Source organism: Tyto alba, unplaced genomic scaffold, assembly GCF_018691265.1.
Source record: "Tyto alba isolate M040663 unplaced genomic scaffold, T.alba_DEE_v4.0 Super-Scaffold_22, whole genome shotgun sequence".
Taxonomy (NCBI): Eukaryota; Metazoa; Chordata; class Aves; order Strigiformes; family Tytonidae; genus Tyto; species Tyto alba.
In genome coordinates, this window is record NW_024881296.1 from 30,576,219 (window position 1) to 30,602,120 (window position 25,902).

At 41.4% G+C, this 25,902-nt stretch overlaps 2 protein-coding genes across 5 annotated transcripts in view; both read left to right on the plus strand.

Annotated features, from left to right (window-relative positions):
• Window positions 1-1,999: 1,999 nt before the first annotated feature.
• LOC104367094 (trace amine-associated receptor 5) lies at window positions 2,000-8,043 on the plus strand. Its single transcript, XM_032983162.1, has 3 exons — window positions 2,000-2,208; window positions 5,711-5,734; window positions 7,053-8,043. Exons 1-3 carry the CDS (start codon window positions 2,000-2,002, stop codon window positions 8,041-8,043), a joined length of 1,224 nt encoding a protein of 407 aa, XP_032839053.1.
• A 7,331-nt stretch (window positions 8,044-15,374) lies between these two features.
• The window catches only part of STX7 (syntaxin 7), a 32,912-nt gene continuing 22,384 nt past the window's right edge, over window positions 15,375-25,902 (plus strand). Inside the window, exons 1-2 of one of the 4 annotated variants that reach the window (XM_042795892.1) lie at window positions 15,375-15,490; window positions 21,250-21,390. In XM_042795892.1, coding sequence (XP_042651826.1) covers window positions 21,309-21,390 — 82 coding nt within the window. In that variant the 5' untranslated portion in view covers window positions 15,375-15,490; window positions 21,250-21,308. Of the gene's footprint in view, window positions 15,704-15,835; window positions 15,973-19,565; window positions 19,590-21,249; window positions 21,391-25,902 lie in introns of those variants that run through there. The other 3 variants (XM_042795891.1, XM_032983205.2, XM_032983207.2) reach the window with 3 other exon arrangements.

The following is a 25,902-nucleotide window of genomic DNA, read 5'->3' on the forward strand; positions in this document are numbered from 1 at the left end:
CTCCACCAATTCACTCTCCTACAAAGTTTCTGGTTTGCTCCATGGTCAAAACTGACTTTTCCTCAGTGTCATATCACAGCGCAGCCAGGTCCATTAAATAGTGCCAGTACCTTGGGGTTCTCTCCTGCAAACTCTGAACATCTTATGAGACAGTTGTGTGTAGCACCTCTCTTTTTTGTCTGATTTATTTTGTCTTGACTGTAATTATACCTTCTTTGACCCACTGAATTACATCACCAAAATGATCCTCCCTGTGATATAAGTAATTTGCTTAGATAACTAGACAATTTTATTCTTGTTCCCCTTTAGCATGGTTTTCTCAGGGTTAAACACTGACATTATTGAAGAATATATGGCACTTATTGCCTGCAGCATTTTTTTTTGTTTAATAAATCCTGAGGAGTGTTGGCTTCTCCTTTTTCTTCCTCTTTCCCAGACACCAGGATGGTAGAGATATAAGTCCACATGCTTTCTGTAGCAAGAAAACATTCCAGAAAGATTACTAAAATTCTCCTTGTGTCACAATCAGGTGCAAGGATCAACATTCCTTCAAAAAACAAAACAATGTAAAAGAAACACCATATGTAATGATGGAAATCTAAGGGCTTTTTGGTTGGTTTGTTGGTTTGGTTGGTAGTGTTGGCTCCCTTTCTCACAATAGTTGATCTTTTTATTAACTTCTCAGCAGCTAAGGACTTGTGCAGTGCCACCTTTTGAGTGGATTATTTCAGCTCTGCATGCAGCCCTATCATTTATGGTTTGTTTTACTCTTTGTTTCAAAAACCTTGGAAAATGGTCATTGAGCTGCAATATTCAGACTCCTATTTTCAGTGTACTCTACTGCCTCCCTGTTAAAGCTTGGTTAACTAGACACATTCATTATAAATGAATTAGCAACTCCTGGAATTATTTTCAGAAAACTTTGCAAATATTTCTATCGTTCTTTTTATCTTTACAATATTTGTATATACTGTCAAATACAATAATAGGTAACCTATGAGTGGACTTACATTCAGCAAGATAATACAATATTCTAGGCAATGTTGTGTCTGGATGCTAGGAAATGACCCAGCATGCTGACAACCTATACAGGACACATTATCCAGATTCTCTGCTGTGCGCAGAGAGACACAGGCTACGTGGCCATGGAGCTGAAGAGCCATTGTGTCCAAGGGCCAGCATGAACTCTCAAGTTTAAGCTGCATGAGGTATTTATTTAGATATCATTGTCTGAAAATTAGCAACCTAGTCATCCCAATCTATTAGCCGAACTTTCTGAACAAGCCAGAGGAGCAGAATGGAGACAAAACACTTTTCACTGCTGAAAAGCATTCCTTTGTCTTTATCTACTTACAGGACTCCAGACACAGTCTTACAAGTGCTGGTAAACCAACCTCAGCCTGCTTTTATAAACATAATTTTTGATACTGTAACTGAAAATTATTTCAAATATGGGTTGATCTGGGGTATGATGTTCTAGCTTCTGAACAACTGCCTCTCTCTCCACGTGCTGCCCTGCACTCCTTATGAAAATAGTCATCAAAATAGTCATCTGTGAAAGTAGTTACATTCCCTCAGAGGAATTAAAGGTTAGATTTTAAGAAAAGGAGTAAATGAAATATAAATTAAAAACAAACAAACAAACAAACATCATATCTGTCAAAAGTTGCATGGGCAAAGTTTCAATTCTGTCTTCCCAGTGGTTAGTGCACTGTGTCCCTTCCCCACAGTCAGGATGCCGAAGTGATGGCTGGGTGGTGCCATGCAGCTGCTCTGTTGTGTGAGTAAAAAAGGAGAGTGGTCCTACTTGGGGACACAGGACATTCCAGTGCATCTGACTTTTCTAATAACGGGCAGAAAAGTGATTTTTATTCCGTATTGTGACAGTTTAGGAGGAAACAGTATCTCATTCAAGTGACACTGCCAGCAGTGCCACATTGCCAAGTCAGACAGGAAGAAAATGTGTTTCTACAGGGTTTGAAAGTGATGCTTGGTGCCCATGGAGCAGCCCTGGACCAGAACATCCCCTCTAGTCTTGCAGGCCCCACACAAGCTGAGCAAGGAAGAAATTGTGGGCATTTATATTGGCAATTTCTGCTTCCGTTGGTGGAAATTGCAGGGAGTGAGTGATATCTGCCCAGTCTGGGATCAGCAGCCTGGCTGCAGGTGCCTCGAACCAGCAGAAGATGGGCGCTGGGGAGCCCTGCTGTAACCTGCCGGGTGCTCTCCTGCTCCTGGCCCAGGGGAGTTCGGCCGCCTCTGCCCACTTTGTGCCACTAAAAAATTGTCCAGTACAAAAAGGCAGCTTTGCAAAGGCCACATCCAGATGGCTGAAGGCCATTTGATGCTTTTCACACCCGGACTACTTAGTGGCTTGTATTTCAGTATTAACAATTCGTTCATTTATTTTCTGCCAGCACTGTGCAGTACAACACCATACTTCTCCCTCTCCCTTTTTTTTTTTTTTTTTTTTTTTTTTTTCCCCAGCTTAAAATACCTTAAGTTTCTGATTTTTCTTCTGAAATGTGAATTAACAGGCCCTATTAACATATTGCTTGTTTTGGTTAGATTATTCCCAGCTGACATGTGTTTTGCTCACTGCAAACAACAGCAAAGGGAATCGGGAGCTCTGGGGAAGGGCTGTATCAGTTGTACCTGCAGACCTCTTGCAGTCTTGGGATTACCTTTAACACCTATTATTAATGAATTATTCTGCAAAGAACTCTTGAACTAGAGTATGTCGCATTCAACTTCTTTTCTGTGTATATTTTGGCTTTTTCTGTCACATCTTTTGCAATTCCTCTGCTGCATCACTAAACACTGATTTCACTAAAAACTGCACTTGGGGTCACATTCAGAAAAATGGGTTGGACAGAAAAAAAATTATGAGAAGAAATGTTTTGAAGATGATGAACTATTGAGATTTTCACTTTATAATGATGTTGAAAATTTCAAATTTTACATAAATGGGAAAATGAAAGGAGACAACAAAAGGATAACAAGATCAATAAACTGAAAGAAAACAATTTAATTTGGGGTTAAGACAATCCTAGACTGAAACAAATATACGAGTTGTTAATTTCAGAGATAACAGATAAAATATTTGAATTTATTAATTCTTTTTATTAACTTCCTGAACTAAAGTGTTTGTTTGTTTGTTTGTTTGTTTGTTTGTTTGTTTGTTTGTTTTTACTCCTTCCCTAATCCAGAATTCCTCAGCTTTAATCCTTCAGTTGACTAATTTGGACAAAGATGCTTCAGATGGAGACCATGCCAGTGAGTTCCTCTCTCTCCATCTTCACTTCCACTTTTAACACGGTTTAAGAGGTCATAGTTAACTTACAAAGATTTCACTTCTAAAACTGCTCATATAGGTGTGTCCATTATGAGCACTTGAATGGACAAAACATAGACCAGTGTAACCAAGAGTGGGAAAACGTAAAAGCAAAAGTTACATAAAAATGGGATGCAGCAGGGGAAACCATTTCTTCTGAGTGCTGTGGACAAGAATTTTCCATTGTTACAAAACTGAAGGCCAAATGCTGACATTTGTGTAAGAAATATGAAGAAAAACATACATGCCACACCCTATGGAGACCACCTGTCTGCACAGAGGTGGGGTGTGCTACACCTAACAGAATTTTAAGATGGAGTAGGTGAATATTTACTCTACAAACATTTCCGCCACTCTGCAGTAATGAACACTCATATATGATACACCAACTTCTTCTGAGATGATCACTGCTCACTACTACAAGGGAGAGCAAAAGGCTGCACTACAGACTATACAGATGTAATAGACGTGATGGAAGATTTGAAGTTTAGATTCTGTAGCTCAATGTAGGTCATTCTAGTAAGCCCATAGTCTTTCCATGATATTGTATTCTATTTAGAGATCTCAGACTGACTCTTTTGGAAAATGTGGGCAAAAAATTCATGACAAAAGAACACTGATGATGGCCATCTTAGAAAATATGTAATCCTTTGAAATTGTCTTGTTCTCTTTTAAGGAACTCAGACTCAGAGGTTACTTAGAGGAATTTAGATCTTAGAGGTTACGTGCAGCAGTTTCAATAAAAAAAAAAATATTGGCTATGCATGTCTTCACTGCAGGAGATCAAATAATAGCAGACAATACACTTTTCCTTCTATTTTTTTGTGTTTTCCTGCTGAATACTAGGTCGCACAGTACATTCCATAAAAATTCAGTTTGAGATTATATCCGGCAATTTTGTCTGAAGAAGGAAGGGTAAAGAGAAGGAACATCTTGAGAATGATTGGGATTTTTCATTATATGATAGCATTTTTACTTTCAAAGTTGATACATGTTAAAAATCTTTTCTTGTTCCAAAGTATGAAGACCTATATTTTCAGGATTTGAGACTTCTCTTATTAGTGAATTGGTGTCTTTTCCCATGACCAGAGGAGAAGAGGGGAAAAAATGCAAAGCTGAGATGGTTTTGTTACATGTTATTCCCTTTAGGGCTGGTGAGAATCGCTTCAAAAGCATCACAATAGTTAGCTAGCTAGACAGGGTAAGTATTTTGAAAAGGACATGATTTTACTTGGAGTCTGAATGACAAAGTACTTGGATGAGAATGATATTTCATTGCATATAAAATACAGGAAGAATGAAAACTAATGAAAATGTCAGAGCATCAAGGACAAAAAGCTTGTTGTTAATCTCAAAAACTATCCAAAAGCCACTGACAATCTTAATACAAATGATCACTTATTGAAATGCGGAAATATGAAAAGGAGAAACAAATCTCTTTGAAGTTTTACAGCAAGTCTCCATCTAAACACAGTGTTTCAGAGAACTATACCCAATTTATACCTTTTTGCACTGGGATTTCTAGTAACGCAGAAATGTTACCTTAAATCGTTGTTAGAGCAAAACTGAAAAAAATAAAAATAACTTGCTCTTGTAAGAGTTTTTAAATCCCTATAGTAATAGCTGTTACTTGTGTCCTGGCATAAAACAGAATGATATGGAAACTGACGTTGACTTTAGCTCTTGTATTAAAAATTGTCTAAAAAATTGCCTCAGCCCTGTTTTAACAGTCTCTGATGGGCATCAGCAACCTTTGGCACAGAGAGCCTCAAAAACATCAAGAGGAAGGGAAGGGCAGCTGGGCAGCAGGCAACTTCTTAACTGAAGAAACTCAAAGTAGGGAAGAGGAAGGATGGCAGTCATACTGAAGAGCTTGTAAAAAATTAATTGCAAATCAGGGAAGAAGAAGATGAGCTCTGAGAGATGTACCATCAAATTCCCTTAAGCAGCTGGTATGAGCTTGCCCTGATTGAGGAGGAGATGACAGTGGAGGATCTAAGCACAGGGAAAACTGTCACTGAGGAGTGGAAAATTGTTTTAAAATGCTGCACCCTATCTAGGATGAAAAATTCAGGACTTTCCTGAGTGATATTTGTCTTTGTAATGTCCACGTTAAAACAGACTGTTCCATTGCATCAAAGAAATATTACAAAATCGTCCAGGAGTGAAGGCTGCTGTACCTACCTCATCTGCCAGCTTATACTGTGGGATAGGAATGGGGACTACTATGGGGGAAGCAAAGAAAATCCAGAGGTGCCTGATGTACCTCCTTCTGGAGTGAAAGACATGGTTTTGGGAAGACCGAGGCTCAGGAGCAGGCAAGGGAGGCCTCCATGGGATGAGGGTCACTGATGTCCCAGGATGACCTGACATTAGCTGCATCTTCTTGCAGGAACACCCAAAGAAAGAAAATTCACAGAAAACTCTGATACAAATATTCAGAGATTCAACAGCAGCTGAGCGTGCATGCATTTAAACTTTTTCTTAGAAAATGGCAATTTTTGCCAAATACACAACACTCTCTATGCCTCTAAGGTATATTAGTCATCTATAGGGACTCTCTCCATCTGGTTTATATAGCATCTCATGCTTTCCACGCAGGCAGTAGACATGTACTTAGAAAAGGATTTCAGTGCACTGCAGTACAGCTCCCATTCTACAAAAAGAGATATTTTACCGTAAGTATTCCTGATTTAAATGTTTATGGGCATACAATTAAGAGAGATTAGCTATTATGTTTTGTTGCTGCTGGGAAGGATGGGAGAGGTGGGAATAATTTCCAATTGTAATACTAGTCATTTCAAGAACAAAATTACATGTAGAAAAATGTAATGTATTTAACTGTAGTTGTCCCACTGGTAAAAATCATACCATTCAGTTATCTGATTTATTAAAAACATTATGGGAATAATCCATTATAATCCATTAATATTGTCTATTTCTTACAGTTCAAATTTCATAACTAAAAAGCAGGGGCAAACTTTAGGGCACATAACAGTATTTCTGTTTGCCTTGCTACTTATATCATCAGCACAATGGATACCCATATATATTGCTATAGCCAGAACACTATAAAATTAGCAACTTGCCCTGAGGGGTTTTCCTTTGCAATCAGATATTACTTGTTTTAGAATAACCATTTCACAGCTTCTACTTAATAAAAAGAAACAAAACTAAATTGGAATTTAATTTCCAGGGAAATTCACAAGAACCAGTGTACCACTATACTAGAGTCAGCTTTCAAATCCCTTAAGGAGCTTTGGCTTGCAATGCCAGTTACTCAGCACTGGTTTTCCTTCTAAGGCAGACCTTCTCTTTACTGATTTCTTGCCTGTGGAGCTCTGGATTTGCTGAATTTCCTGTACTACTTGTGGTATTGGCTAAAAGAAGACCAAAATATAATACGAAAAATGATGCCACAAAAATTGAATACACTGATCGGGAACTGATTTATTTCAGTAGAGATATAAGCCAGATAAATCTGGCTCATTTTTTTTTCACCTGAAATATGGAAACTCTACCATGGCTTTAATAAAAGTACTTGATTAAAATACATCTCACCTGCCTTTTTATTGCCTTTTTTTCAGATTAGTCATTTGGCACCTCTGCTGGAAGGTGAATCCTTTTCCAGGCTTGTGGCAGAGCCGGGGGAGGCAGTGGGATCTGGGCAGACTGGCATGAGCTCGGCACAGGGCCCCAGTGCTGAGGAGGGGATGCTTGTCTCCTTGTGCTACAAGGTGAACAGCTCCTGCTACCGGACTTCACGCCCCTTTGGGGTCCAGCTGGCCATTTATCTGGCCTGTGCCTTGGGCACGCTGATCACGGTGCTGGGGAACCTGCTTGTCATCATCATAGTTTCCCATTTCAAAGCCCTGCATACCCCCACCAACCTCCTGCTCCTCTCCCTCGCCCTTGCTGACCTTCTCTTGGGGCTGACTGTGCTGCCCTTCAGCACCATCCGCTCCGTAGAGCGATGCTGGTATTTCGGAGATGATTTCTGTAGGCTGCACACCTTCCTGGACACAGTCTTTTGCTTGACCTCCATATTTCATCTGTGTTTCATTTCCATTGATCGGCACTGTGCCATCTGCGACCCTTTGCTCTACCCCACCAAATTCACCGTAAGAGTGGCCTGCATTTACATTGGGGTGGGGTGGGCAGTGCCTGTGGTTTATACCTCTGTCTTCCTCTACACTAAAGCGAATGCAGAAGGACCGGGGCAATTTTTGCAAGACATGCCCTGTGTTGGTAGCTGTCAGCTGCTGTTCAACAAGGTCTGGGGGTGGCTGAACTTCCCATTATTCTTTTTCCCTTGCCTTGTAATGATAGTTTTGTATGTAAAAATATGTACTGTGGCTAACAAGCAAGCCAGGCTGATAAACAACATGAGTAGGAGTATTGGGTCTCAGCTACATGTAGGAGCATCCAAGAGTGAAAGAAAAGCAGCAAAGACTCTTGGGGTAGCTGTAGGAGTCTACCTCCTGTGCTGGTTGCCCTTTACTATTGACACCATGGTAGAAGGTCTTCTGGATTTCATTACCCCTCCAGTTCTGTTTGACATCCTAATTTGGTTTACTTACTTCAATTCTGCCTGCAATCCCTTGATCTATGTATTTTCCTATCATTGGTTCAGGAAAGCTGTGAAACTAGTCTTAACTCATGGGATCTTTTGTTCCAGCACATCTACAGTAGACTTGTACCAAGAATGACCAGAGCCTTCACATGCACTGTAGAAAATACTGTAGGCTATATCACAGCATTTCTCATTAATATTCTTCAACATCCACTTAGCTAGTATTTCTCATCTTATTTTCTAATATTTTTAAGCAGCTGGCTTGGGCAGATCCCCAGTTTAAACAGACATGTCATTTTGTGACTCACCTTCCACAACATTTGTGCCAGCTCACACACGTCATTAAAGTCTTGTGTTTGTTATGTAATGCTAACAAGTGTTTGAAAATTGGCTGTAATCAGCTCCAAAGAGGATCCTGTCCATATTATTCCTTGGCTATCCTGAAATAGTTGCTGCTTTTTTCTGAAGAGGTTTTCTTCACAGGCCATTGTCTAATTTTTACACAAAACAGGTGGTGCTGATTTGCAAAGTTACATAGGTTGTTATGTCAGTTTTTAAATACAAAAAAGGCATAAGGATGCAACTACAGGTGAGTTGAAATGTCTGCCTAAGCTAGTGGCCAACAATAGAGGAGAGAGTAACATTATACCAGTATTTTTTACATTATTTTTCTAGCCCACAGGGACATGCCCTTAAACCAAAAGGCTACATATGGGAGATACTATCCTGAATTCCTTGGTAGTGTCCATTGAAACCCATAGAATCTTTGCCTGTTTGATCCATGTGTGCAAGGAGGCTGCTGCATACCTTTGAACACCTTTTTTGCCTTGCTCCATATCTTTTCTACTCTTACTGCATAAAGGGAGTTAGAAGAAGGAGGAAGAGGGAGGACAGGAACTGCACTGGGTACTCCAACTCCAGATATCAATAGGTGTTACGGTGTTTTATGTTTTGTTTTTCCATGACAATCCTGAGATTCCACACCCTCTTTTGTTTACTTGTTTCCAAGGAAATGAGTAGGTTTGCTTACAGACATAACATATGCTTACATACTGGGGCTTACCAAAAAATGTCAGTGTGTGTTTTCAGTTTTCTTTGGCTATGTTTATGTACTTTCATGAGGTCGATTTTAAAACGGTAGGTACTGCTAAGTTGAGATCTCTGTTCAGCAGGAAGCTGCATGACAAAATATTGTGCTATTCATAAGGGAGTTATTTTCTACCTCACTGTTATGAATATTTTATCAGAAAAAAAATAAATTGTAGTAAGCATTAACTCTTCTATACAAAGTTAGCAAGCAGACAAATAACAACTCCAATAACTTTGTCTTCTCTTTCTCTTAAGGGTATATAAACCTATAAATAGGTTTGAAGGTTGTTGTCCAAATTTTTAATGCCTTTAAAAAAAGTTATTCTGTCTTATAGTCAGCTGCATATTTTCTGAGTGACAAACACTAAAAAAACAAACAGCTACAGAAAGCACGTAAATAACAGTAGGATGCCCCATAGACTACTGAAAAGAGCCATCTGTTTCTCACTACATGCGGCAAGCAATTGAATCGGGCCCTAGATGTGTAAGAACAAAAGAAAGGAATTGCACATCAGATATTTTGTAGGAATAAAGTGCAATACAGTGGTTGTTGTAACAGATGGGTATTTTAATGTATGTAATAAACTAAATGATAAAACTATTTTCCCTCTTTTTCATTTTATCATGTTTTTTGCATAGCAAGAACAGTTTCCCCTACTAATACAAATGAGCTACATCTTTGGGATGTTGTAATCTGTTCTGACACCCGTTTATGTCCAACCCTTTTTGGTTTTGTCTGTAATCTTAAAACCTCAGTCAGAAAAAATATTAGTATTTAAAATGTTCAAAGGTAAGGCATATATCTGGAGGAAGGAGAAGAGAAAGAGATCTTATGTGTTATATTCAGGGATGTACTGAATAGAAAGAGACCATAAAATGTTGGTATTTTTAAACTGAGACATTTATGAAGCCTTATGACTGGAGTTGGAGTGTCATTCAATCTCTCTTCATTCTCCCAGTGCCTGATATCCCCCCAGTTTGCTATATTAATCTTCATTGCTTTTTAGGACAGAAGCCAAAGCTTCTACTATTCCTCTGTCTACTTATAATTGTAGAAAGAGGTAAAAACCTGACCCCTACTGCATACAGCTGTAGATTTTCTATAATAAGGGTACCAAACCCAGGGACCAGGGTGAAAACTGAAAGACAGAATCAGATTCTTAGAAAAATTCAGGTGCCAAATTACCATAGAAATATATAGAAAAGCTGTGGTACATCTTGAAAGACATAGACTGTGGGACATGTTTTGAGATTAAGACTCTTAAATTTAATGGGTACAGGTAGGTGTTTACAATTATGGTAAATGTCTAAGCACTGATTATAACTACAGCCAGAAAGGCTGTTTAAACTTGGGTTGTAGTCAGTGGATATTTAGAGGATATGAATCATTTGCCTAGTGCCACCTGAGGTGCCTTAGGGAACCTGAGACGTCTGTACAGGGCTAGCATCCAGCACCAATGAAGCAGCAGTTGAGAGCCCAGTGGGACACATCTGGGTGTCTAAAATGGCACTAGACATCCATCTGTGGGTCATCGAGCTTAAGCAAGGCACATAATAGAAGTTTAGACGTTTAGCTATGTAGAAATCTTCAGGTCTCAAACTGAGTCATGTTCTACCGGCATCTTAACAACATCTTTCATTGACATTTTTTGCTCTGAACTCACTGCAGCCAAAGCAATAGAAAAAGATAACTTCCACTGAGTTTCTAGTTGCTTTTTGAGACATCTTCTACCAGTCCTCAACAGATTTCAGAGGGTATATGCCAAGAATGCATTCAATTGGCCGCTTCTTATTTGAGCCCCATTGCATAATCTGTCTTTATAGTTTTCTTTTCTTCTATGGAAGTGGATGAGCCATATTCCCTCAATGGATTACCACTCTCTATGCTGTTGTATAAGGATTATACCATAACATCATGTGATTGTTGCTAGATGTTCTTTTTGGCTAAACAGCATGTTGGAATGATGGAGAGAGGGAAAAGAAGAACTCAGAGTACTGATGTGTACAGTGACGGTGGCAGAGCAAACAAGTGAGAAAGAAAAGCTGCTAAAACTCCAGGAGTAGCCAGGATTGCTTTCCTGATTTTCTGAACACCTCATTTCACAACTACCATTAAATAATGTTTTCTTCATCTTTATAACTCCTCCTCTGTCCCCTTGCCTTTGATGTCTGTATGGCTTACCTAATGAAATTCTATCAGGATCTCTTTGCTTGTTTTTTTTCTTCTCCATGGTTTCAAAAAGAAATGAATGTAATTATGAATTGTAAAATGAGGAGGAGGAGCTGTAAAATAATGAAAATTGATTGCTCAAGAATGACCTAATTTTTCAAATGAGAATCTATCAGATTCTATCAGAGCTAGCTGCTGACCAAAAAGTCCATAGATTTTCTTGCTTAGAATATATTTCCTTCTGTAGATTTTTATTTCTTTATCTGGACAAAATGTTGCCATTTAATTTTATGTCCTTTATAAATATTTATTATTTCAAAATGGTCTGGCTGATGTTAGAAAGATTATGTATTTGCAGGTATTACTTAATTAAAGACTGGGCTTTGAAATAACAATGTCAACTCATTTCACTAGTGCAGATGAAAGTACTCAACACAGGACAGTATAATATAGTCTTTGAAAATTAAACAGAAAGGCAAATAAAGATTTGAAAATATATTTTGTCTTTTTTTTTAAGAAACATTATCAATATTAGGAACAAAAATTTTTCTCTGTTTATTTAAAGCATATGTTACCATGTTAATTACTTCTGCTGGAGAGCAAGTGCCAGCCTAAATAACATGCAAATGGTCAATATGTTTTTATTTTAAGCAAATAGGTTTTAAAGGCCGTTCTTCAATATAATTAATCCATAAGCTTGTTCAGGCTAGAAACCGTCATTCATCATAATTTTGTACAGCATCATGTGTAATAGGAACCTAATCTCATTTCAGGTTCTGGAGCGGATATTTTAATTAAATTAGCAAATGCAAATGATGACAACAATAACAGGAATTCTTCCTGATGATGGAAAGCGTCAGTAACAACCGCATGGGAGGCTCTGCCAGGCTATTTGCCGTCAGTACCAAATATTGGCAGCGTTGTTCTTCCTATCTAAAGTTAGAAGTGCGCAAGTGAAATATGATAGCAGCGAATTAAATTTGCCCATAAGGTAAATTACACACCACTTGGGCACCGCTCACGCCTTGGAAAGAGGACACTCATCGGGAATACAGGGCCGGGGCTGGGCTGCTTCCCTTTCATTTCATCACGCACCGTGCAGGCACGGGGAGCTGCATGGAAACGAGCGCCTCATTCCTGCGTCACCGTCACCAGCAGCCCTGACACTTGTGCCACCCACCCTGCCGGGCCCACGTGCCTGCCGGGGAGGTGCCAGGGCAGGAGCAGGAGGTGGGAGGTGGAAATACAGAGCCAGCAAGGTGGGGCAGATTCGGATACTGGGCTAGGAGGAAGGTGTGCTCTTTCAAAATCTCACTATGCTGGCAAGGTCTGACTTCCAGCTCTTCCAAACATGAGATACCATACTGAGTATGGACCCTCAAACAGCTGTGTTTGAAGTGGCGTCCCTTTTAGTTCAGTTTTACACACAATAACGGGAACATAATTGTCAAATACTCGGATCTTCAGTCAGAGAATAACCAGAGCATTCTCCATCGTATGCTGTGCCTATGTTTATCAGGGTCTTGACATTTTCCCCTTTCTCTCCCCAGAGCTTTCCCCATTTCATTTAATCAATTGAAATCTGATCGTACTGCAAAAGCAACAGGAAAGGTAAATGGATACATGATTCTGAACTCAATCCCCAGGTAACGCTGGTATGGGAGCTCTAAAAAGAAGCCAGTGAAATGAGTTTAAGAGACAGAATTGTGCAGCAGCACTCGGTTTCAGCACTTCTGACGATGACACTTAGAGACAGCTTCTTTACAACTCCTGTCCATGTACCACTGCTAACAGAGGAAAGCATGCGGAAACTGAATGAATCGTCCTATTTTATCTAAAAGGGTGAAACAGAGCACATTCTCTCAGTCAGTGGCTTTTCTATAGGAGCTAACAAAAATCTTCTGAGGACGTACTGTGCTCTTAGCAGTATCTGATCAATGAACAGGACTTTCTGGCTTGTCTATTTACTGTATCTTCATAACTATTTTATATGATTACATTAACGAAGCTATTTAAGTACTTTCAAAGCACAGACAACATTTTAATGAAGAGTTCATTTTGTAATTCAGTTTTTCCTCCCAGGATGTAACATCTTTGCAGCAACTCATTACATTAAAGAATTATATCACAAAGATTTTTAGATATTTAACAATAAAATGTGGATGCTGACGTCAGCTAACAGCAGGTGAACACCAGCATTTTGTTCATAAAACACCCAGCACTGATAGGAAAGCATTTGGATACCTCTTTTCCATATCATGAGAATGAACACTGATCAGTGCTGACTGTGTATTAACTCCAAGCCTCAAAAAAAAAGTGCCCAAGCGATGATCTGCAGATAAAGCATCATCACTGATAAAGGGTCACTTCTTTTAATGGGAAGTACATTTTTGAAATCAGATAGCAAAACATTTATTGTGTTCTGGAGAAAAACTGACAGTGAGCTCAGCTGAAGCTTTATAAAGCAAGAGTGGCTGGGCTCAGTTAGCAGAGTTTTTATGGCAAACACTTGGAGATAAAAATCAAGGCGAGGATTTATTCTGGAGGGATGCGCATCATGCTCTCATTAGTGCACTGTCTAGTGGGACCACCTTGGATCAGCATCAGTATGTCAACCGCATGGGGGCAAACACAGGTGCCTGTAGCAGCACTAAAATCACTGCTAATCAAAATAGCCTATTAAAACCAGAATGAAGATGTATACAGCATTCCTGCAGCAGACAGACATATCAGAATGTTTTTTCCTTAGTGACTTTAATTTACGAAAGCGAGAAAAGGATGTTTCCAAGCATCAGTTAACATAAGAACTCTATGTAGGCATACAAGTCTTGGAGGCTATGCTGTCTCTCCTTTCAGCATGCTTTGAGGTACATCAAGAACCACCTACGTAAAGGGTACTCTCATCTATGGCAGGCCTTTAACCCCAGTCCACTGTGCTGGCAGTTTATTGGACTCTTATATTAGTGTTATTTGGTTAGGATGCTATTAAGGTTTCAACTGTTCTAGTTATGTCTAAGTCTTAGCGATGACCGAGATCTATGACGCAGAAGAAATAAACTTGCACTTCCCAACTTCCGCAGCTGTTCCCTGGGCAAGGCTGGGCTCTGCGGCAGAGGTGGCGTTCCCAGCCATCAGGTGCTGTGTGTCATTTGCTCTGCGGCACTTAACGCACACACGGCGTGTCCTGCAGGCGAAGCAGCCCAACCCCAGGTCTCTGGGGAGCACCCGGTCCTCTAATCTTCCCTTTAAAGAACTGGGGAGGGTGCAGAAGCGCCCCAGCTGTCACGCAGGGGGGCCTCGAGGGTCACCTGCCTCTTCTCCTCGGGGCGGCTGGGGCAGGAGGACACCCGGGTTCCCCGTGGCTCGGCTTGGCTCCCCGTGCCCCCTGCGGCCTGCTCCGCCTGCGCACCCCCAACCCGGTACCGGCCCCCCTGCCAACACACCCTGCCTTCTTCATTGTTCCTGGCACTGCTTAACTAAATATTGTATCATCTAAATATTGTAAATATATTTATATTTATTTATACATCTACATAAGTTATATATAATGATATAGAATAATAAATTCTATATAATTCAATATACCCATTTAATAATATAATTAATATAAAATATAACAAATATATATTTATTCTATGTAACAATAATTTTTAAAATCTCAGCACAATATTGTAACTCTTCATTTAAAGTCACCTTTAAATGTACCTATAATTTCCCACTCACTTTCTTCTAAGTGTCCGTTCCCACCTAGAGACAAAGTGGCCCAAACCGAAGGCAGTGCTGCAAGGCAGGGTCTTCACGTAGGAACGTAACACTTGTAATACCGTTTCCTTACTCATGTTTTCCCTCGCATTCCTGACGCGGCAGCACCTTTTCCTTCAATAATGACACCCTCTCCCCGCCCCCGTTTTTTCCACTCGGACAAGGTTGTGGCTGTCGGAGCGGCCGGGCTGCCCCGTTCCCAGCGGGAGCCCCCGGGGGGCTGCCCCGTTCCCCCCGGGGGGCTGCCCCGTTCCCCCCGGGGGGCTGCCCCGTTCCCCCCGGGGGGCTGCCCCGTTCCCCCCGGGGGGCTGCCCCGTTCCCCCGGGGGGCTGCCCCGTTCCCCCCGCGGGCTGTCCCGTTCCCCCCGCGGGCTGCCCCGTTGCCCCGCCCAGGCCCCGCCCCCCGCGCGGCCTGGTGGGCGGGGCATGGGCGCGGCCCCGCCTCCCCACGCCTCCGCCGTCACGGCGGGCCGGGGCGGGAACGGGCCGGGGCCTGCCCGCCCCTCCCCTCCCCGCCCTGCCGCCGCCGCCGCGCCCGGTGGGATCAGGTTCGCCGGGGCCGGGTAAGAGCGGCGGGAGCCCAGCTGGGGCACCGGGTGTTTGTCCGTCCGGAGGAAGGGGTGGTCAGGGCGGTGTCCGGCCAGCCGGAAAGGAGCTGCCGGGCGCGGCGGGAAGGGCCGCAGCGCCCCGCGGGCCCTCACCGGGACCGGGACCGGGACCGCCCCACCGCGGCCCAGCGCTGCCGCCTGGCCTGGGGCGGCTGTGGCAGAAGGGAGGTGAGTGGGCCGTGGGGCGGGCAGGGCCGCGGTCGCGGGGGGAGGAGGGTGCGGTTTTGTGGTGCTGCCGGTTGGGTCCCTCCCACCCCCACGCCGCTCCCCGTGACAGCGCCCTGGTGTCGCAGCCTTGGGCTTCGCGCTGACCGCGGTGCTCGAAGGAGGGACGCGGGGCCTGCGGCTGGTGTGTCACAGCAGCTCGTGCCGAGGAGTGGGGTGGCGTGGACACCTTCGCCGCACCGAAACGCGCTCCGTGCTCTTCCAGACCCGAGGTGAGCAAAACATGTCAGCAGGAGGAGGGGAGGTTATAAGAATCTGCTACATAAATAGCGAGCCCGGCGCCTCAGGCCCCTGGCCCGGCGTTGTCACCCCTTCCCTGATGACCCATTCGCCGTGGCACCAGGAGCAGGCACTTCTTGGAACTCTAGAAGGAAGCGGAAGGTTCCACTCTGCTTTGCGTGACATGCAAGGCGCTGCATCGTAATCGAAGCTCGGTGATAAAAATCCCAGGATGCTTATTTCCCGAGGCGGTGTGCTCCGGCGCTGTGACCCCCGCTGCTGCTGACCGAGCCGTGCAGAGTCAGGGAGCTGTGCCGGTGGGGCGAGCGGAGCCCTCGTGGTCAGTCATCACCCAGACGTGTGCTTTGCCGGCAGGGCAGCCCTCCTGCTTGGAGCCTGGGGTTTTGTGCAAGTGCCCTTAATAGAAAAGGAAGAGAAGACGAGGGGGGAAAAAAATGTTAAAATATCTTAAAATCAGAAGGAAGTGATGCTAAGTGGTGACATTGTTATAAACTGTACTTATGTTCTCTTTCATGAAGACATCCCATGTAGTCTTATATCAGAATATTAAGTAGCACTCCTCTTGGTGATTCATGTTGAAGTGAAACCATTTTGGTGGGGGGAGAAAAAAAAAAAAGAGACCATGAGCTATATATAGTTGTTAGCATCCTGGTAGGCCTCAGTGAGACCCAGCATCCAGCGCCATCAGATTCTGTGCAAAGGTAACTTCTCCCTCAGTGTATTTGATCTGAACACTTGGTTCAGAGTGAACAAGCTGCTGGTAGAGACATTTGAGTGAAAATGTGTAGCGTGCTAGATGTCTGGTGGTTCTGGTCTATCTTTGTTTTCCCATGAGATGTTGTTTGTCTACCTGCAGCACAAGAAACTTGGAACTTTGCAACAGTCATCCTGGGTTCATTTTCAGCCCTCCCTGGAATTCAGCTGGAATACAGCATGTACTTTTTGCTTTCTGAAAGTTAAGGAGCTGTGAAAACATTTCTAGGTTCTGATATTAAAAATGTTGCTTAAACAGTAAAATTATTGCCTAAGGGTCTTTATCCTAATGTATATATGCTATGTTTGCAAAAGAAAGAAAACTTGTAGAATATCTAAATGAGAAAATACAAAATAGATTAGGTGCTTATTAGCTGTAGCTGACTGGAGCCTGCAAGAAATTTGGGTGACTGCTGATGAGATCTAACATGTGCTGTGCTTGTCACGCCGCATCATTTTGTCCTGATGGAGCTTTTAAGAATGGCACTCTGGAGCTGCTCAGTTGTGGAGTTCCCACTTTCTTGTCTCTGCATTTGGCAGTGATCTGACTGGAAATAGCCAAGGGAAAAGTGGGTTTTTTCCATGCCCCACCTTTCTAGAAAACAAGTTGATACTAAGGTGTCATTTTCTGCTTGGGTATGGAGTGACAGTGTGATGCAAGAACCAGCTAATGCAGAAATTGGGAAAAATACATAGCAATCCTTTGATTTCTTTAAAAGTCATGTATGTACGGAGAGGTCTTGCTTCAGTGAGTATTGACAAAGACTTCTGATTATTTTATTTGTGCCAGTAGACTCCATTCTTCGGGCTTTCTTCAATAGCTTGGCAAGCTGAGTTGCCACTAGGTATATTCCCATTCAAAGACAGAGATGTTAAAGAGAAGATAAAGGTACAATCAAAAGCTCACCCCTTGACTGAAACTTTTAGAGGAACTGAAGACTACCACAGATGCAGCTTTGTTCCAGTTTGAATGCAAAGTGTACTTCCTTCAACTGCAGCAGGTTATTAACTACCATTTTAGAAGTTATGCAGGCAGCAATACCAAAATATGTCACAACAGAGTAGGTAGATGCTGTAGAAGTGAAAAGGGGTAATTTCTGTGGAAGTTCAGAGTCTTGATGAACGCTCCCCTCACCTTGGTATGGAAGGAAGTGCTTGGTGCACGTGTCTGTTTTGTTTCCTGGTGGTTGAAACCCAGACCTTGTGAAAGCCACTAGCAAAACTCCCATCCTCTTCCCATTGGCTCAGCTATCTGTGTTTACAGAGGTGTTTGAGTAGCTCAGTGCTAACAAGCGAAGGGTGTGTGAGTAGAAGCAAGGTGTTCATTCAGTTCAGACACCCATGTTCCTCTGAGAACTAGAATGAGGAAGAAGTTCACATTTCCCATTTGAAAAATAATAATAAACAAACATAATTTTCCTTCTATTTGGACTGTTCTGTTTTGGTTTTTCTTTACTTGGGGAGTTTGTGCTGAAGATTCTGAAGTGATGAGAGCTGCTGTTGACCCTGTAGCTCTCCTTCTGTCTGTTCCCCAGACCCGTAGCTTACCCTGTCACCAACCTGTATTCTTAACATTCTCAGGAATAGCATTGTTGGTGAAAGAATTTGTATGGAGTGAAACAGCTGTGAATTTGCACTGATATCGTACAAATTTACTATAAATCTCTATTGAAATATGTGTGTTGATACAAAGAACTGTATCAACAATCAGATCTACATGTGCAGACAAAGAGCTAAACTATACCCTGTGGACTTTGCAATCTATCATCTGAACATCCTCTCATTATGTGTTGTGCTTGGCTGCCCAACTATGTAGCTATAAAGTTGAAAAGCTCGAAGCCTTATGTATTGTACAGTCTGTACATTTGTCAGTATAGTGCAGTGTAACTTGTTTAAAGATATGGTTAGCTGTAGGAAAATTCAAGGCAAAATAAAAAAAAAAAAAAAGTCAATCCCTGCTTTTGTCAAGATTTGGATGAAACATTCTGTGTGTGTCTCTCGATTGTAACGCTGGTGCTGACAACAGTGTTACAGACAGTTGTCTAGTGAATACAGATATGAAGGGAGAATAATCTATGGTGAAAAACTATCTCAGTTAATTTTGTAACCATTCTACACAAAGTAATTTGGTCTTTTGCTGTCTCTTCTCCCAAGCAGCTACATTTTAATGTTTAACTAAAAAGTACTTTTAGCCAGTGCTAACATTGTAGTTAGCATGGCACTAATGTGTCTAGAAAGTCATAAATTTTAAAAGAAACAAATGATGTCAACAGTTCTGAGAAATCTCCTTTTTCAAGCTAACTTCTTTTAGGTGGTTTCTTCGGATTTTATGCCTACAATTGTATTTTCCACTAAACTGTTAGAATTCCTTTACTTAGTCAATACACCAAGGCATAGAGCCATTTATTCACTATAAAGTTTGCATGGATTTGGTGTTACAATACAAATTCAATGCAATATTGTCTAGAATTTCCGAGAAGTTCAAGCATTGTTATGCCAACCTTGGAGCAGATAAGTGGGATTTAGGCTAGCTGACTGACTGACTTCAGACTTTAGTCTGTGACCCAAAATAACTTGAATCTGCGTGTGGTGCAGACAAAGACAGGAAACAATACTGCAGAGAGCTAACATGACTAGGGGGTGATTGTGCAGCAAGTACACAGAAGAGTGCAAGTGTACTCCCTGTTGCCTCACCGGCGATCAGGTTGTTCATTCCTAGGGGATATTTCACGGCCTGAAGACTCGAAGCAGGGTTTTGGGATCCTGGTGCAGCAGCCATTTCAAAATCATGCAGCGTTTGTCTCTGCGGTAGCAGCAGCTTGTTCATCCAGCGTAGGTAATGTAACCTGCAGGGCAGCAGAAGTGGGCCTGACCTCTGCACTTAGAGCCCTGGTGAAGTTCTGGGGGGACGTTTCGTGTCTGACCAGTGCACTGTCTCGGCAGCTCTACCAGAGATCATCTCGTATCGTGGAGATATGAAAGCAGTCATGTTATAAAACACCCAGAGTGTTGCTGTGCTGTATTAATACAGACATTTCCAAAGGTGAAAGAAAATAATATTTGGCAATGAGGATTGTTACTTTTTTATTTTATTTTTCCTTAAAAAGAGTACATAAGGACTGGAGTTTGCAAAATGTAGCACAGCTGATATCACACTTGACAAATCAGCTGGGCTTTCCAGTTCCTTCTTTTCTGTTTCAACACTTAAATATGCTTTCTCCCTCTCCCTGAAATTTAGTTTTAGCAGTGTCAGTTAACCAGAAGCTGACAGGCTAGGAGAAGAGGACATATCTTGGAAGGCACGTGACTTGGGTTGAACAGTGGAAGTGTGGGGAACTGGCTGGAAAGGATGAAGTTAAAACTAAGCACAGCCTGGATGAAGTTGTGGGATTGTGTTGGATGCATGTATGCTTGATTGGTCTGCATTCTCACTGCAGATAAATGGTCAGTTTTGGTTTGCATGTGTATCCTAAGCTATATGTTGTTAATTTAGATTTAGGATATCTTTGAGCTTGCGCTGAAATTTGGTCTATATGGATGGAAAGAGGGGTTGGACATCTCTGTTAGTTACATGCTGCATGATTTTACGTGTGCTTTTAGGACAAGTGTATTTGTGAGTGTTTGTGTTGTCAGATTTTGACCTTTTCAGTCAAGATACGATAGTTCTGGATGCAAAAAACACCCCTAAAATCACATTTGTATACCCAAATTATTGAAAAATTAGTTCATATTGAGAAACGCAGCAGTTAAAACAGGATAAAGTGGCAATTCCTAGAGTTCAGATGAAACTGGATTACAACTAAAACTGAAGTTGATTCAAATTATTGGTGTTTAGGATGAATTGGGTTCCTCCTTCATTCTGGTACCTTGTGTGATATCTGCTGGTTTGTTTGTGTGGTGGTTTTTTTTTTTTTTTTTTTCCAGTTGTTTGTTTTTTTGGTTGTGTGGGTTTTGTTTTTTGTTTGTTTGGTTTTTTTTTTTTCTCCAGTGGTTTATATACACTAAGTTGTATTGGTGGGATGGGTGATACCCTATAATTGGTTTGGGACATAATTCATCAAAGGATTTGGTGTTGATGGATTAAATGTACAGCTCTTTTCTGAAATGGTGACAAATTAAAATGTATACTTTTTCATTGCTTACAGTGGGGAAAATATTTAAGAAGTTTGACAAAGCATGTAGTTTCTGTGATGTAGCTGCTGTAGAGTAATTGCAGATCTTAAGCCATGTGTATTACTAAATCTTAATAGCAAGCATTATTGTAGAAAATACAAAAGGATGTCATATTCTTATTTAATAATTTGTTTTTAAGAAAGCATTCCCTTAAATTCTGTCTTAGAAGTACTGTGTTTTTGGAGAGGGTAAACATTAGCATACCAAGTTTTCTGTAACCTTTTCCTGTGTATTCTTCTTTAAGATGATGAAGACCATTGCAAGCCATTGACCAAAATATAACTGTTTTCTTGGGGGGCGGGGGGTCTATGCTTCCTTAATAGGTGGAGACGGTCTGACTTGTTCCCATCGTGGATGACCTTGACAACAAATCTACTCAGCCATGTCTTACGGTGCAGGCTTTGGGGATCCTAACCAACTAGCGCAACGCATAACTTCTAACATCCAGAAGATCACACAGTGCTGTAAGTTGCATTTATGCATATTTTATATCAAACTTTAATAGTGGCGGTCCCCCCCTTTTGAGGTTAGTTTCTCAGATTCATTTGTGGGAATTCACTCTTTGGCTTCACCTGTTCATTTGACAGGTTTGTGACACTTCACACAGCAAATCCAGTCCTTTATATGTATGGTCAAGTGTGATCTATCCTGGGGAAGTATAGTATCTCTCTGTATTCACCAAATGAATAAATAATTAGTAAGGTGGCTGCTGATAATAAGCCAGTTTTGTCCTGGCCAGTTACATGACACCATACTATGGTAGGCTGAGATGTTTGCTGAGCAAGGATTGCATCAAATATTTGCTGGAGCTTGAATTGCTTAGCAGGGACAAAAGCTGTGGCCTTGCAGCTTGTCCTTGGAAGTACATATTAGATATGTAAATAAGATTATACAAGTTTATTAATATGCTTTTTCTTAGATTCATGCAATTTAATTTTTTTTGCCACCTAACTGGAATGTTCAAGTTAGAGGTAGATTAGGCTGCTGGTGGATTTTGGTCCTTTTTCCTTTCCCTCCATTTTCCATTATGTTTTTAATGCTTGTGTGTGTGTGTATATGTATAAAGCAAATACAACTTGATCTCACAAATTATGCAAAGTATCCTGTTCATCAGAAGGGAGCTAGCCATGAACAACATGTGGCTAGGTTTTAGCATGTATGTTTTTAATTGTGTCCATACAGAAATGGGTATTATTTTATTAACTGATCATTTGAAGTTTTAAGTATATCAGTTTTTATTAAAACTTTGATTTTTGTTTTGCAAGACAAGTTTTAGAAGTTGGTCCTTGTAGCACAGATTAGTGGCACAGATTGGGCTTTTGCCAGTTTTTCAGCTACACTTTGTATTTTCTTCCAGAAATACTTTCTTTAAATCTCAACAGACAGGAATAAAAATTTCAATTTTCCTCTAGTGAAATGTTTCTGTACATCGGGGTTGTATTTCCTCAACCTAAAATTAACAAACTGGGTCTGTAAAAGCCTTTATGCTTTATTTCCTAAATTCTGCTCAGTGAATTCACTCAGTCTTATGGCTTCTAACTTGGTCTTCCAGAGATGCCTGCCAACCTGTGACAGACACTGAGCTTCCAAGATGTAAAAAAGAAATCTTGGTTGTGAGGTGAAAACGTAAAGTGAAAATCAACAGCTAAAACTGGAGCATTGTGAAGACAGCTACTGAACATTATTAACCATCTTGTGCTGGTCTCAGCGAGTCCTTAGTCTCATCCTGCCTTTTCCATCTCGCCTCTTGCTTCTGCTGTGTCTCCCTTCCCCTTGCGACTAACAAGGCGTACTAAAAGTAGGCTGCTCAGGCTTAAATAGAAGATGACATGCCACAAGGCTTACCTGCTCTCCTTTCCTTTTTGAAATTTGGGTGGCTGATGTCTGAGCAATAGACAGGTGCTTCTGCCCTTCTAAGACCCAAGTCCAAATCTCTCTTAACCCCACTGGTGCGTGACTTCAGAAGCATAAGGTTTGCCTTTAAAAACTCCAGCCAAGCACTTTTCTAGGACTGGTAGGTATACAGCTGGATTCTATCCCTTGCTCTTCTGTAGATCTGACTGAACTGTAACTACTCAGTTACTCTGGCAGTCCATTCTCCTCTGGTAGATTTTACGAGAATCTGGATCCTATGGACATGATGAACATGTTTCCTGGACTGACCTCTCCAAGGGCTTATGTACCCTTTTCTAGCTTTTTTGTTCCCACGTGTACTACCTGTCCAGCTTTCTGTTGGAAGATGTGAGCTGCAGGAACCTCCAGGTCAAATGGGGAAAAAACATGCAAGCTTGGGGAGTTACAGAGGTGGTCAGCTGCTGAGTGGGTGTCTCTTAAACTGCGATTTGTGATCTTGCTTGGGGAGAGAAACAGCAATCTTGACCTTCAATCCATTTGACTTGATTTTGCACTTCTGACCAGAAATGCTGAGTGTTTGTGAGGTGTGTCAGTACATTTGAAATTGTCTTGGTTAACCTGGAGTTGTGTAGATATTCTGGTTTTCAGAGCGAGATTAATGAAGTCAGAGAGTTTTGTTTTGGATTACTGAAGAATTTCAGGAGGTCCCTCAAAACTAACTCACCTTTCTGCTAACATGCAAGCAAACTGTGAATACTACTGCAGAAATATAAATGAGATACAGATTAGTTGAAAGGAAGCTGGCTCTTCCATCTAGAAGCTGGCCCTTTAACTTGTGGGAGAAATACAGAACAACTTCCTGAAGTAGGCAACACTATGCTGCCGAGATTTCATAATACACCAGAGTTTTATAGGAAGCAGCATTGTTCGGAACAACAATCTTTACTGTAACATTTCTTCAAGGTTGAATTATTACATACCCCCCCCTCCAAGTAATACATTTGATCTGGTTCTTGATTAACTGTTTTAATATGCCATACATAGACAAGATAAAATACATATATTAAATGCCTCATATTTCATAATGCATCCACATGATGCTGCTGTCCTATTAATGCTTGTGATCCTTACCTCCCTTCTTTCCTAGTTCATGTAGCCCACTTCTACTGATTGACAAGCAAAGCTCATCCCTGTGCTGGTTTAGCACACCACTTCAATAATTAAATCAGTTGCAAGATAGTATTCTTTTTGATTTGGGTTGTTCTGTAGTAATGGTGAGGACCTGTATTTGTATGGGGTAACAGCTGGGTTAGCTTAGCACCCTTTTAACTTTAAAGAACAGATTCTATTTATCTGTTGATCCAGTCATGCAGTTGGTTGTTTTGTTGAAGATGTGTTGAGAGTTGTACATTGCTTATGCCTTGCCTGAACCCTTGGTGAACTACTACTGTAAATGCTAACTGTAGTGGGCTGTTTGTGTTTCTGCCAGAGAGGCTTGGTGGGTCATTTTTTAGGACCTTGAAGATAAAATTGAACTAGCTAATGGGAAGCAGCATACACTGCTGTCTGCACTCTGAGCTCTCTTGGAAACTTAAGCCAGGAGTGTGGCTTAAAACACCCCTGTGTGTTTGGAATCCCAAGCCCCAGAGCCTTCTGTGAAAAGAAGGTTCTTTCAGCTGTTCTTTAAACAAGGATCTGTGTTCTGTTTTGCATTTCCAACACTTCTGCAGAAATAAGTGATTATAACATCACTTAGCAACACCTGGGGAATGGAGTTTACTTTCCTTGGCCTGAAACTCATGTTTTGCTTATCAGTGACATCTCCAAGCAGAGTGTTTCTCCCTGCCTTTTGTTAAAACTGTTTGAGCAGCTGGAACTGCAGAACTCAAGGCTCTTCTTGACATCTGATATAGAGCAGCATGCCCCAGGCAGGAGAGGGACAGTTAGGCTCTCAGACCTACTCCTAAGCATTTTTGGAGAATCCATGTGACTCTCTGTGAGCCATGCTCTAAAACCCGGGGAGCCTGGATCACATGTGCTTGAATGAGCTGCAGTGTTGTGAGCTGAACCATGATGAGGTCAGCCATGCCTGTGAGCTGTGTCTCGCTGGTTGGGTGTTGGGTCTGTGTTGACTGTGATGAGAAGTAGATCTGCAAACAGCTAGGGAAAATTCAGATTTAAATAATAAAAACAGAGAAGTGTATAATGGACTTTGGCACCTCTTAGGCTTAGGCAGTTGCTAAATTTCTGTGTTACTAGAACACAGTTTATGATTAAGGTTTTAAAGTCTGGCTGTCTGGAATCTGGTCCAAAGTAACTGTAATTCTCATTCCAGGCCTATCTTATATCTGATCATAAAAACTAGATGACACACATTGTGTTGGACTTTTGAAATGTAAATTTAAAGGTGATTGAGGTTTGTCCCTAACTTTCTGAATGTGGAGAACCGAATATAAGGAATGATGCAGGGTGTAGAGCTCTAACCTGTCTGGGCTTTGCAGATGGAGAACCTATTATCAAGGTGTTTTAATCAGTGTTTACTGAAGGAGCAGTAATTCCAGAACTGGGTTTCATAGGTTGCACTCTTATGTGGCAGCTTAATGGCAGCTGCTATTAACTTGAGAGAAATCTCAATGCCTTCCTTCAATATTTTCTGTTGGTCACTCATTTACAGCAACTGGATAGATGAGGAATGAGTGTGATGCACAGAAACAAGATGATCTAGCAAAAAATTTCTTTGCGACAAAACAAGTCCTGCCTGCTTAAAAATCTGTATTTCTACCAGGCGTGTTCATTTGCCATACTAGGGATATGCCTAGTAGCATGAGATCATTGAGTCCATATTGTGATTTTTTTTTTTTCTCCCTCCTGCTCTTCTTGAAGAGCATGTAGCAAACCGTACAAGAAGAAAGCTGGTCTTTCAGCAAATAAAGAGATGGAAGTAGAATAAGTAAAACAAACAAGACTAATTTAGAAGCCTTAAAAGGTTAATTTCAGAATTCTTATGACTGTGAAGATGAGGGAGATCTGTTATTTGAAATCTGTCCTTTTTCTGCATTTTAAAGAACTGATGCTCAGTGTGTAGCAAAAAGATGAAAAACATTTTGTTTAAAAAGATGTTC

Coding starts and splice junctions, on each gene's coding strand:
- LOC104367094 (XM_032983162.1), top strand. CDS start 2,000: ATGGAGCAGCCCTGGACCAGAACATCCCCTCTAGTCTTGCAGGCCCCA. Junction 2,209..5,710: donor GGGCGCTGGGGAGCCCTGCT/GTAACCTGCCGG, acceptor ACCTGACATTAG/CTGCATCTTCTTGCAGGAAC. Junction 5,735..7,052: donor ATCTTCTTGCAGGAACACCC/AAAGAAAGAAAA, acceptor GGAGGGGATGCT/TGTCTCCTTGTGCTACAAGG.